The following is a 12538-nucleotide window of genomic DNA, read 5'->3' on the forward strand; positions in this document are numbered from 1 at the left end:
GAGTTAACTGCTCCTGGCTTTAATCTCACTGAAATAAAAAACATAACTGATTACTGTTAATAAGAACCAATTATACAGATTGGGCCCCATCAGAACATAAGCATTCTTATGGATCCCTCAACAATTTAGGCTTTGCCGGATTTGGGTTCCATCTCTACAGAACCAGGAACTTTGATTTCCTAGGTGAAAACTGTTCTTCTTCAGGGAAAAAATCTAACCTTTACAAAAGAGATGCTTTAGTCTGTCAGGAGTTCCCCAATCCCTATGATTTGGGAAGACTCTCTATTTGTGATCATTCTGTTTCTGAAAATTGGTTAATTCAGGCAAATAATGCCATTCCCTATAAGGAACCTGTGAATAACAACACTGGAGCAGCTGTTACCTTTGCACCCAAAGGTTATGCTTTTCTTTGTGGAGGATCTAGCTGGTATAAAGATCATAAAACTCTTCAGGACTTGGGTAACACCTGTGCCCTCCAATGCCTTGATGGCAGCAGAATGTCAGGAGGCTGCATCTTGGAACCTTTGGGGTTCCACTAGAATTCCACTCATACAATGAAAGTGAGCATTGGGCTAACGTTCTAAATTTTTTTGAAAGAATTAGAAACAAAGGAGATGTCTTGCCAGAAGGTATTAACCCCACTGATTTCACTTCCTTTATCAGGTCCTTCCTTTCCTGGCTGGGAGTCAGCGTAAATGAAGTATGATTCCTAACCAGGACTAGATTAAGGCACCTGAGGGCCCTTGTTGTTGTTGTTAGATGCCATCCAGTTGGTTTCTACTCATAGTGACCCTATGTACAACAGAACGAAACAGTGCCCGGTCCCACGCTATTCTCACAATCGTTGTTATGCTTGAGACAATTGTCGCAGCCATTGTGTCAATTCATCTCATTGAGGCTCCTCCTCTTTTTCACTGACTCTCTACTTTACCAAGCATGATGTCCTTCTCCAGAAACTGTCCTTCCTGATAACATGTCCAAAGTATGCAAGATGAAATCTTCCCATTCTTGCTTCCAAGGAGCATTCTGGCTGTGTTTCTCCCCAGACAGATTTGTTCATTCTTCTGGCAGACCACGATATGGTCAATATTCTTTGCCAACACCACAATTCAAAGGCATCAGTTCTTCTTCGGTCTTCCTTATTCATTGTCCAGCTTTCCCATGCATATGAGGCGTTTGAAAATATCACGGCTTGGGTTAGGTGCACCTTGATCCTCAAAGTGACATCTTTGCTTTTTAACCCTTTAAAGAAATCTTTTGCAGCATATTTGCCCAATGCAACACTTTGGTTGATTTCCTGACTGCTGCTTCTGCAGGTGTTGACTGTGGATCCAAGTAACATGAAATCCTTGACGATGTCTATCTTTTTTCCATTTATCATGATGTTGCTTATTGGTCCAGTCACGAGAATTTTTGTTTTCTTTATGTTGAGGTGTAATCCATATTGAAGGCTGTGGTCTTTCATCTTCATCGTTAAGTGCTTCAAGCCCTCTTCACTTTCAGCAAGGAAAGTTGTATTACCTGCATATCGCAGGCTGTTTATGAGTCTTCCACTAATTCTGATGCCAAGTTCTTCTTCATATAGCCTAGCGTCTCCAATTATTTTCCCAGCATACACAGATTGCATAAGGATGGTGAAAGGATACAACCCTGACACACACTTTTCTTGATTCTAAACCATGCAGAATCCCCTTGCTCTCTTCAAACAACTGCCTCCTGGTCTAGGTACAGGTTCCACATGAACGTAATTAAGTGTTCTGGAATTCCCATTCTTTGCAATGTAATTTATAATTTGTTATGATCCACACAGTCAAATGCCTTTGCATAGTCAATAAAGCAAAGGTAAACATCTTTGTGGTATTCTCTGTTTTCAACCAGGTCTGACATTAGCAATAATATCCCTAATTCCACATCCTCTTCTAAATCCAGCTTGAATTTCTGGCAGTTCCCTGTCAATGAACTGCTGCAACCACTTTTAGCTCTGCCAGTAAGTGCCCACAGGCACCCTACTCTGCCTGGAAGCCTCAGGCTAAAGGTGCTCAGCTCTAGCTCTGTGGGTGGCAAACCTAGCTCCGCCAAATGCCTGGAGGCCATCTACTCCGCCAGCAAGGCTCCTGCCCTATGGCACTCACCTTTCTCACTCCCTGGGCCAGGAAGCCCAATGCTCTGTCTCCTGCTGGTCTCCTGGTTCTGCTCCCGCTGATTCTCTGCTGCTGCTTCTTGCTGTCTCTGGTGTTATAGCTCTTCCTCTCTGTCCTGGTTCTGCTGCCTCTGCTGCCTCTCTATGTCTTCCTTGTTACAGCTCCTCTCTCTCTCTCTCTCTCCATGTCTCCCTTTAAGTGTAGCAGGATGGCAAAACTAATCCCCTCCTTAGGGTTCCACAGACCTTATTTACATGGTTTCACCCTGACAAGGCTGCCGTTCATCTTATTTACATTATTGGCAAGCTATTCAATCCCTTCCCCCACGTGCCTGCCAGTTTGTCGTACTGTGGGGCTTTGTTGTGATGCTAGGAACTATGCCACCGGTATTCAGATACCAGCAGGGTCACCCACGGAGGAAAGGTTTCAGCTGAGATTCCAGACTAAGACAGACGAGGAAGAAGGATCTGGCAGTCTACTTCTGAAAAGAATTAGCCAGTGAAAACCTTATGAATTGCAGTGGAACAGTGTCTGATATAGTGCTGGAAGATGAACCCCCCAGGTTGGAAGGCACTCAAAATACGACTTGGGAAGAGCCGCCTTTTCAAAGTAGAGTCGACCTTAATGACATGGATGCAGTAAAGCTTTCGGGACCTTCATTTGCTGATGTGGCGTGACTCAAAATGAGAAGAAATAGCTGCAAACATCCATTAATAATCGGAACCTGAAATGTGCAAAGTACGAATCTAGGAAAACTGGAAATTGTAAAAATGAAATGGAACGCATAAACATTGATATCCTAAGCATTAGCGAGCTCAAATGGTCTGGTATTGGCCATTTGGAATTGGATAATGATATGGTCTACTATGCCAGGAATGACAATTTGAAGGGGAATGGTGTTGCATTCATTGTTAAAAAGAACATTTCAAGATCTATCCTGAAGTACAACACTGTTAGTGACAGGATAATATCCACATGCCTACAAGAAAGACCAATTAATATGACTATTATTCAAATTTACGCACCAACCACTAAGGCCAAAGATGAAGAAACTGAAGATTTTTATCAGCTTCTGCAGTCTGAAATTGATCGAACATGCATTCAGGATGCACTGATAATTACTGGTGATTGGAATGCAAAAGTTGGAGACCAAAAGGATCAGTAGTTGGAAAATATGGCCTTAGCAATAGAAACAATGCCGGAGATTGAATGATAGAATTTTGCAAGACCAACGACTTCTTCATGGCAAATACCTTTTCTCACCAACATAAATGGCAACTATACACATGGACCTCACCAGATAGCATATACAGGAATCAAAGCTACTACATCTGTGGAAAGAGACAACGGGAAACCTCAATATCAGTCAGAACAAGGCCAGGGGCCGACTGTGGGACAGACCGTGAACTGTTCATATGCAAGTTCAAGTTGAAACTGAAGAAAATCAGAGCAAGTACACAACAGCCAAAATATGACCTTGAGTATATTCTACCCTTATTTAGAGAGCATCTCAAGAATAGATTTGACACACTGAGCACTAATGACAGAAGACCAGACGAGTTGTGGAATAACATCAAGGACATCATACATGAAGAAAGCAAGAGGTCATTGAAAAGACAGGAAAGAAAGAAAAGACCAAGATGGATGTCAGAGGAGACTCTGAAACTTGCTCTTGAACGTCGAGCAGCTGAAGCAAAAGGAAAAAATGATGAAGTAAAAGAACTGAACAGAAGATTTCGAAGGGCAGCTCCAGAAGACAAAGTATTATAATGACATGTGCAGAGAGCTGGAGATAGAAAACCAAAAGGGAAGAACATGCTCAGCATTTCTCAAGTTGAAAGAATTGAAGAAAAAATTAGCCTCGAGTTGAAACAGCGAGGGATTCTATGGGGAAAATATTAAATGATGTAGGAAGTATCGAAAGAAGATGGAAGGTATACACAGAGTCATTATACCAAAAATAATTAGTTAATGTTCAACCATTTCAGGAGGTAGCATATGATCAGAAACCGATGGTACTGAAGGAAGAAGTTCAAGCTGCACTGAAGACATTGGCAAAAAACAAGGCTCCAGGAATTGATGGAATATCAATTGAGATGTTTCAACAGACAGATGCAGTGCTGGAAGTGCTCAATTGTCTATGCCAAGAAATTTGGAAGATAGCTACCTGGCCAACCGACTCAAAGAGATCCATATTTATGCTTATTCCCAAGAAAGGTGATCCAACCGAAATTATCAATCAATATCATTAATACCACATGCAAGGAGAGTTTTGCTGGAGATCATTCAAAAGTGGCTGCAGCAGTGTATCGACAGGAAACTGCCAGAAATTCAGGTCGGATTCAGAACAGGATGTGGAACCAGGGATATCATTGCTGTTGTCAAATGGATCCCGGTTACCTACCAGGAGGATGTTTACCTGTGTTTTATTCACTATGCAAAGGCACTCGACTGTGTGGATCATAACAAATTGTAGATAACTTCGCGAAGACTGGGAATTCCAGAGCACTTAATTGTGCTCATGTGGAACCTGTACATAGATCAAGAGGCAGTTGTTCGGACAGAACAAGGAGATACTGAGTGGTTTACAGTCAGGAAAGGTTTTATCCTTTCACCATACCTATTCAACCCGTATGCTGAGCAAATAATCCGAGAAGCTGGACTGTATGAAGAACAACGGGGCATCAGGATTGGAGGAAGACTCATTAACAACCTGTGTTATACAGATGACACAACCTTGCTTGCTGAAAGTGAAGAGGACTTGAAGCACTTACTAACGAAGATCAAGGACCACAGCCTTCAGTATGGATTACACCTCAACATAAAGAAAACAAAAATCCTCACAACTGGACCAATGAGCAACATCATGATCAATGGAGAAAAGATTGAAGTTGTTAAGGATTTCATTTTACTTGGATCCACAATCAACATCCATGGAAGCAGCAGTCAAGAAATCAAAAGACGCATTGCATTGGGCAAATCTGCCACAAAGGACCTCTTTAAAGTGTTGAAGAGCAAAGATGTCACCTTAAAGACTAAGGTGCTCCTGACCCAAGCCATGGTATTGTCAATCCCATCATATGTATGTGAAAGGTGGACAATGAATAAGGAAGACTGAAGAAGAACTGACGCCTTTGAATTGTGTTGGCAAAGTATATTGAATATACCACGGACCACCAAAAGAGTGAACAAATCTGTCTTGGAAGAAGGACAACCAGAATGTTCCTTAGAAGCAAGGATGGCAAGACTGCGTCTTACATACTTTGGACATGTTGTAGAAAGGGATCAGTCCCTGGACAAGGACATCATGCTTGGTAAAGTGCAGGGTCAGCGGAAAAGAGGAAGACCCTTAACGAGATGGATTGACACAGTGGCTGCAACAATGGGCTCAAGTATAACAAAGATTGTAAGGATGGCGAAGGACTGGGTAGTGTTTCATTCTGTGTTACATAGGGTCACTACGAGTCAGAATCAACATGACGGCACCTAACAACAACAACACAACATCCAAACCCCTTGGTGGGCCACAAGTACCTAATCAGCACATTCCTCGCCCAGTCATGTGGTGGGAGTTAGAAAGACTATGGCTAGAAGGGCCATATCAAGTAATTCACTGCACCACATGAAGCAAGATAAAGCGTCTTGTAACTGCCTAGCTTCCCTGTAAATCATGGCACCCTCAGTGACTAATAAGGCCCTGACAGCAGTTCAGTATAAACCAATCAGAAATAAGTTTCTTTGCTTTCCCGGTTTGTCAAAAACCCAGGCATTGCAGGTACTGAGTGGAGTACCTTTCCACATGTACTAGTGGTCCTACCTGATTTAGGAATCCTCTGCCCGAATAAACGTCATCTAATAGATTAATTTTATTATTGACTCAATTTCTTCTGACAGAACGAACATGAAGAAATGCTTAAGATATATTAAGCTTAAAGAGTAGGATAAAAATTGCATATACAGGATGGTGACTTTAAGAAAAGCTCTTATCGAGAAGAAAGCATTGGAAATTTTTCCATCGAAATGTTAGTAATAGTTACATTTTAGGTAATGAAACTTTGGGGGATTTATATTTATTCTTACCTCTTTTTTATCATTTTTTAATAATTACAAAAAATTTAATAAGCCACTGACTAGCTACTCTGAAAAGCCCTCTGTGCACTGTTCCCGGCTGTGTTTCCCGCGCCCAGCAGCCACCCCTTCGCCATAGGCCTCCTTTGCTGCCGCAGACTCGGGCAGTTTGTCACCAACGTCTGGAAACTGGCGCTTTCCTTGTAGTCCGCCGCATCAGAGCAGCGGCGTGCCCCACCCTGTCAGTGGTGGCAGAGGACACCAGCTCCCAGACCACCACCGAGGACACAAAGGAGAAGAAAGACGTTGTAGGGGAGGCGGAGATTGGAGAAGACGCACCTGCTTGTGGGAATGCTGACAACGAAAATGGGGGACAGGAGCCTGACCACGAAGTAGACCAAGAAGAGGAAGTGGGGGAAGGGAGACGTGGGGAGGAAGACGAGGAGGAGGAAGATGGGGATGGAGAGGAAGAGAATGGCGATGAAGATAAGGCTGAGGCAGCTACTGGCAAAGGGGCAGCTGAAGATGGTGAGGCCGGCAGCCACCTAAAGGCGGCTGAGCAGAGCTAGGCCGCCACTTCCCCTCCTTCAGCGACCCCGTGGGACTGACAACATGGGCATCATTACAGGAGCTGTCCACAAGTCCTGATGGATCACGCCCTGAAGAAGAGCCCAGCCCTATTCTGTTTCCTCCCGGTGTATAAACCCCTGTGCCTGCCGATGAGAGAGCCATCTTGGCGTTGCAGGTCACAGGGTGCTCCTTGGCTTGGCCGCCAATCAAGTAAAATTGTTCTTTTTTGGCTTTAGCCCCACTCGTGCCTCAGTGTCGCATGGAGCGACACCTGGAGGTCTGGTAACAATGATGAGGATGACGATGTTGACACCGAGAAGCAGAAAACCGATGAGGATGACTAGACAGCAAAAAAGGAAAAGTTGAACTTAAAAAAAAAAGTCACCATGACCTATTCACCCCCACTTAACGTCTCAAAATCTAAACTTGGTGACAGTCAAATGGAGTCTCACCCCCAGTGGGCAGCGCCACCCGCAGATGGCACGTGCTCTCCACCACGCAAGCCAAACCACACCACAACATGAATTTGCAACAGGAAAGAAAAAAAGTGCCAAAGCTTCCAAGGGCCTGCTTTTTTCCTTAAAAGTATTTGGAGAGGAAAATTTGGTTTTACTTACCCAACCCAACCCCATACCGTCGAGTCGATTCCGACTCATAGCGACCCTAGAGGACGGAGTAGAACTTAAATGTTATATTTTTGTACATATCGTTAGGGGTCAGCCATTTTTAATGATCTTGGTTGACCAAACCAGCCTTCAGAGCTTCTGTCCTACATCTGACTTTGTGGTGTGACTATGCTAATTATGATCTCAGGAGAAAAATAAACTTGTTAACTGTCTTCCAGGTCTCTATCGGTGCTATACTGAGATACTAGTCCAGTGCAAGCAAATAAAACTTCATTTGGTTGGCCAAGCAAAGGAGCACACTGGGACCTGCGTCGCTAAGACGGCTGCCAATCGGTTACCACAGGGGTTTATAGGGGAGGAAAATAGAGTGGAGCTCCTCTTCGCGGCGTGCTCCGGAACCTGGTCCATCAGGATTGGTGGACAACTTCTATGAGGATGTCCTTGTCATCGGTTGACTCAGCCACCCTAGGGTTCAGGATTCACAAGATGGCCTCGCTAAGGGATAATGGTGACTCAGTTCCTCCCAGGCCCCCCTGCCCCCTGTTGGCATCACCTCTGTGATGTGTAGCCGGAAGGAAAAGTTGAGGCTCTCTGTGCAAACATTCGTTGTTCTGCACCTGCAGGGACACCTCAGACTGATTCTGTCCGATATGAGCCCCAGCCCCTTATTTTTCACTCTCGAGGCTTTAGCTTAGCCCTAACCCGCCGTTGTCCAGCGGCTCCGGTTCTTGGCTACCCGGTCGCAGTCCAGCAGCTGCCCCTCTCTATCTTGTAAGAAAAGCAAAAATGACAACAACAAAAATACAACCATATTACAAGCATTCCAGTAACTTTTTTTGTGTATGCTCTTAGCTGTAGTATTAGTTAGTTTATACGAGGTGGTTAAAAATCCCGAAGATAGAAGGTCCCCCCACCTTTTTTTTTGTCTATGAAATTGTTGTTTATCTACTTATTTATTTTTGGCCTGTTTGATGTATGTGTGAAACAGAGTTGTCCAACAAGAAACTGGATTTTAATTTTGCTGAGTTGTTCTAACAAAAAAATATATTTTTTCAATGATAAAAAAAACAGTATTCTCAGAGCAAAAGTAAAACTCTGAGGGTATTTGCCAATTCTGGGCAATGAAGCTGCAAATTCAGACTTTGAATCCATAGATGGCCGCTCCTGGGAACGGAAAACCAGCAGAGCTTTTGGCAGACACTAACAGAGGGGGAATTCCCAAGGATATAGTTTGAATCCTGGGATTGTGTGGGGCAAGAAACTGAAACCTAAGTGGAAAGCTTCTGAAACGCAGAGGGAGCTTTTGTTAGGCTTGCAAGACAAAGATTGGAGTTTGGAATCTGCTCGGTAGGAGTGGAGGTGAGTTGTTGCACAGCTCCCAGTTGGAAGTTAGAGTGACATGGGATAGACTAGAGCTCAACCCTGCCCTGTCTCAGTCCAGTGCCTCATTGGATTAACATGATTGGCCTCTCATTGGTCTTTCAGAGGAAGGATAAACTCTCCCCGGAGGATGATAACATTTGAAATCTCTACAATGTTTTATAAACAATGTTCAGCATTTAATTAAAAAAAATTATTAATACATCAAAAGCAAGAGAAAAAAAAACACAATAGAAACAGATCCACAGATGAGTCAGGTATCAGAGTTAGCTGACTTTAAAATGACTATGATTAACAGGTTCAAGAAAATAGGTAAAAAGATGGAGAATCTCACCTGAGTATTGAAATCTATAAAAATAAAATCAAGTGGAAATTGAGCTGAAAAGTACAATAAATGAAATTATGAACTCAGCAGGTTAGACACTATAGACCACAGGATTAGTGAACTGGGGACAAAACAATAGAAAATATTCAAACTGAAGCGAAGAAGGAAAGAATGGAAAATACAGAAACGGCATTAGAGACATGTGGGACACAATAAAAGGTCTAATGTACATGTAATTAGCTTCGCAGTGGGGCAGAAACAGTATTTAAAGAGAAAATAGTCAAGAGTTTTCCAAAATGGATGAAAGACACCAAATCACAGATTAAAGCTCTATGACTTCTAAGTAGAATAAATATGTCTTAGTTATCTACTGCTTCTATAACAAAAATACTACAAGTGTATGGCTTCAACAAAGAGAAGTTTCTTCTTCACAGTCTAGGAGGCTAGAGGTCCAAATTCAGGATGCTGGCTCCAGGGGAGGGCTTTCTCTCTCCGTTGGCTCTGGGGGAAGGTCCTTGTAACCAATCTTCCCCTGGTCTAAGAGCTTCTCGGTGCAGGGACCCTTATCACGGATTGAATTGTGTCCCCCCAAAATATCTGTCAGCTTGTCTAGGTCATGATTTTGTCATCTTATGTGATTTCCCTGTGTTGTAAATCCTATCAGTATGATGTAACGACATGGATTAGTGGCAGTTATATTGATGAGATTTACAAGATTAAATAGTGTCTTAAGCCAATCTCTTTTGAGATATAAAAGACGGAAGTGAGCAGAGTGACACGGGAACCTCATGCCACCAAGAAGGCAGTGCCGGGAGCACAGCGTGTCCTTTGGACCTGAGGTTGCTGCGAGGAGAGGCTCCTAGGCCAAGGGAAGATTGATGAGAGGGACCTTCCTCCAAAGCCAACAGAGAAAGCCTTCCCCTGGAGCTGACGGCCTGAATTTGGACTCGTAGTCTACTAGACTGTGAGAGAATAAACTTCTTTTTGTTAAAGCCATCCACTTGTGGTATTTCTGTTACAGCAGCACTAAGTGACTAAGACAGACCCCAAGTCCCAAGACTGTGGGTCAGGATAGAGGCTTTTCCTGATTCACACAGCCACAAGGGCTGGCGAACCCAAGATCAGCAGGTCAGAGGGCAGGGCTGTTGCTCACAGGCTGCGAAGATCAATGAATCCTGAGATCGGCAGGCAGGACAGCAGGTAAGCTGCTAGCTCAAGTCCCAGGAACCAGAGGTCAGACGAACAGAGCTGCAGGACCCAGAGCGAGTAAAAGCCCTCGAGCCTTGACAGAATGTCCACTTATATTCGGTGCAGGCCACATATGCCCAAGGAAACTCCCTTTCAACTGACTGGTTACTCACAGCAGATCCCATCATGGGGGTGATCACATATCGAATCTCAACAGGGAAGTGATCACATTATACAACTGCGAGTTGACTCAGGATACAACCTAATTTTGTAGATTGAGTCTTGCCTCATTAACATAACTGCCGCTAATCCCACCTCATTAATATCACAGAGATAGGATTTAGAACACATAGGAAAATCACATCAGATGACAAATACTGGGAATCATGGTCTAGCCAAGTTGACAGATATTTTTGGGGGACACGATTCAATCCATGACAACATACAAAATCAACAACACTTAGCACATAACAGTAGGATTGCTGAAAGCCAAAGACAAGATAATATTTCATGTTAAAAATGGGTTAAACAATAAAACATGGATTTTCCTGAACTTAATTCAAAAGTACTAATACCATGGTTAATTTACTTCTATCATCTTTGTCCTTATTACTTTATCTTTTCAGTTAGTACATCTCTCACCCAACTACTGGAGACAGATGAACTGAGGTAACAGTTAAAAGTTTGGGACCAGTATATGTAAGAGATTCAAAACCAGGGCATGTAATTTGAGGACTAGATGTTTTCAGAACTATCCTGAGTCACAAATGAGCATGTTGAGCTCTTCCTGATAGTCACTATGGCAATGACAGCTCGTGCCCTTTCCTTGAGATTCAGTCTTCCACTCACATTTTCTGAGAATCAGAATAACCCCTTACCTAATCATTTCAAAACTTCTTTCTAATTCCTTCACCTGCTATTATTGGCAACGTGATGTGAAACAGAATAAAGTGACTATGTCTCCAAATAGGGTTATTAGTAAAACTAATTAGACTGAAAGTGTGAGTCATCATTCAAATTCCCCCCAAATTCCAGTTTATAACCACTCCCCAGAAATTCCCGTTTAAAAATAGGAAAGGAGAGAATGAACTTTTCTTTTTAAAATTCATTCCTCATCTATAAAAAATTAGCTTACCACACAACTTAACTCAATGTACTTATACTGCTCTAATTAAAGAAGCTATAAATAAAAGACTTGCCAAAGCCACCCGCTACTTTGACTTGGCTAGTAAGAATTGCTAAAGTTCAGCATTAAATTTCACTGTCATGCAGGGATGTTTAAGGATTTTCTGATTTTACTCTGGCACTGTTATGCAGAGCTTCCTCGATTCTTTCTAACCACAAAACCCATAGCAACAAAAACGCAAGCGCAAATTAGGGAGAATTCGTCACCTCAAGAAATTCAAAGAAGCCACTAAATTTCAGTGTTAGAGATAACAGAAAGGAGGCAGGTCAATGCAATAGGGTAACAATAAAATATAACAAGAGTAAAAAAAGTTGAATTATCGGGTGAAAGAGAATACGCATTGTAATTCTGCCAGATACTGCCACATTGTTCTCCTAGGAATTATACCAATTTAACACTCCGTAAAGGAACCCTGGTGGCATAGTGGTTAAGTACTATGGCTGCTAACCAAGAGGTCGGCAGTTAGAATCCGCCAGGTGCTTCTTGGAAACTCTATGGGGTGGTTCTACTCTGTCCTATAGGGTCGCTATGAGTCGGAATCGACTCGATGGCACTGGGTTTGGTTTTGGTTTTTTGAAGTAATGTATGAGAGTGCCTATTTCCTCACAGCTTTGCCATCACAGTGTATTACCAATTTTTCTACTATGATAGGTAAAAAGCAATATCTTGGTCTAGTTTCAATTTGTATTTATTTCATTATAAATGAGATTAGGCAATTTTTCATATATTCATGAACAATTTATATTTCTTTTCTAGTTAACCATATTTTTATAGTCTTTGACTATTTTTCTATTTTGGTCTTCCTTTTGAATTGTAAGAGCTCTTTTTATGTTAAAGAAATTTGACTTAAATGTGAATTGATAATATTTTCTCCCATTTTGCTGCTTGCTTTTTGCCTTTGCTTATGATTTAAAAAAAAAATTTGCTTATGATTTTTAAATGCAGATCTTAAAAAATGTAGTACAATTTATCTATTTTTAGTTTGCTTGTTTTATGGCTTCTGAATATTGTCTTAGCTGAGAAAGGCTTCCTTCTCTCTCACTTTTTTTCTGGA

The 12538-nt window shown here is 42.3% G+C and overlaps 1 protein-coding gene across 1 annotated transcript; it reads left to right on the forward strand.

The window, feature by feature from the left end:
• Positions 1-5617: 5617 nt before the first annotated feature.
• On the forward strand, positions 5618-6778 carry LOC135228454 (prothymosin alpha-like). Its single transcript, XM_064274261.1, has 2 exons — positions 5618-5660; positions 6417-6778. The coding sequence occupies exons 1-2, from the start codon at positions 5618-5620 to the stop codon at positions 6776-6778; spliced, it is 405 nt and encodes a 134-aa protein (XP_064130331.1).
• Positions 6779-12538: the final 5760 nt, after the last annotated feature.

The sequence above is a fragment of the Loxodonta africana genome, chromosome 22, assembly GCF_030014295.1.
Source record: "Loxodonta africana isolate mLoxAfr1 chromosome 22, mLoxAfr1.hap2, whole genome shotgun sequence".
In the NCBI taxonomy this organism is placed as follows: domain Eukaryota; kingdom Metazoa; phylum Chordata; class Mammalia; order Proboscidea; family Elephantidae; genus Loxodonta; species Loxodonta africana.

What these genes read in the sequence shown, in the direction of transcription:
- LOC135228454 (XM_064274261.1), top strand. Translation starts at nt 5,618, where the DNA reads ATGACGGCACCTAACAACAACAACACAACATCCAAACCCCTTG. An exon ending in CACAACATCCAAACCCCTTG is followed by an intron (nt 5,661 to 6,416) that starts GTGGGCCACAAG and finishes CTTTCCTTGTAG; the next exon opens with TCCGCCGCATCAGAGCAGCG.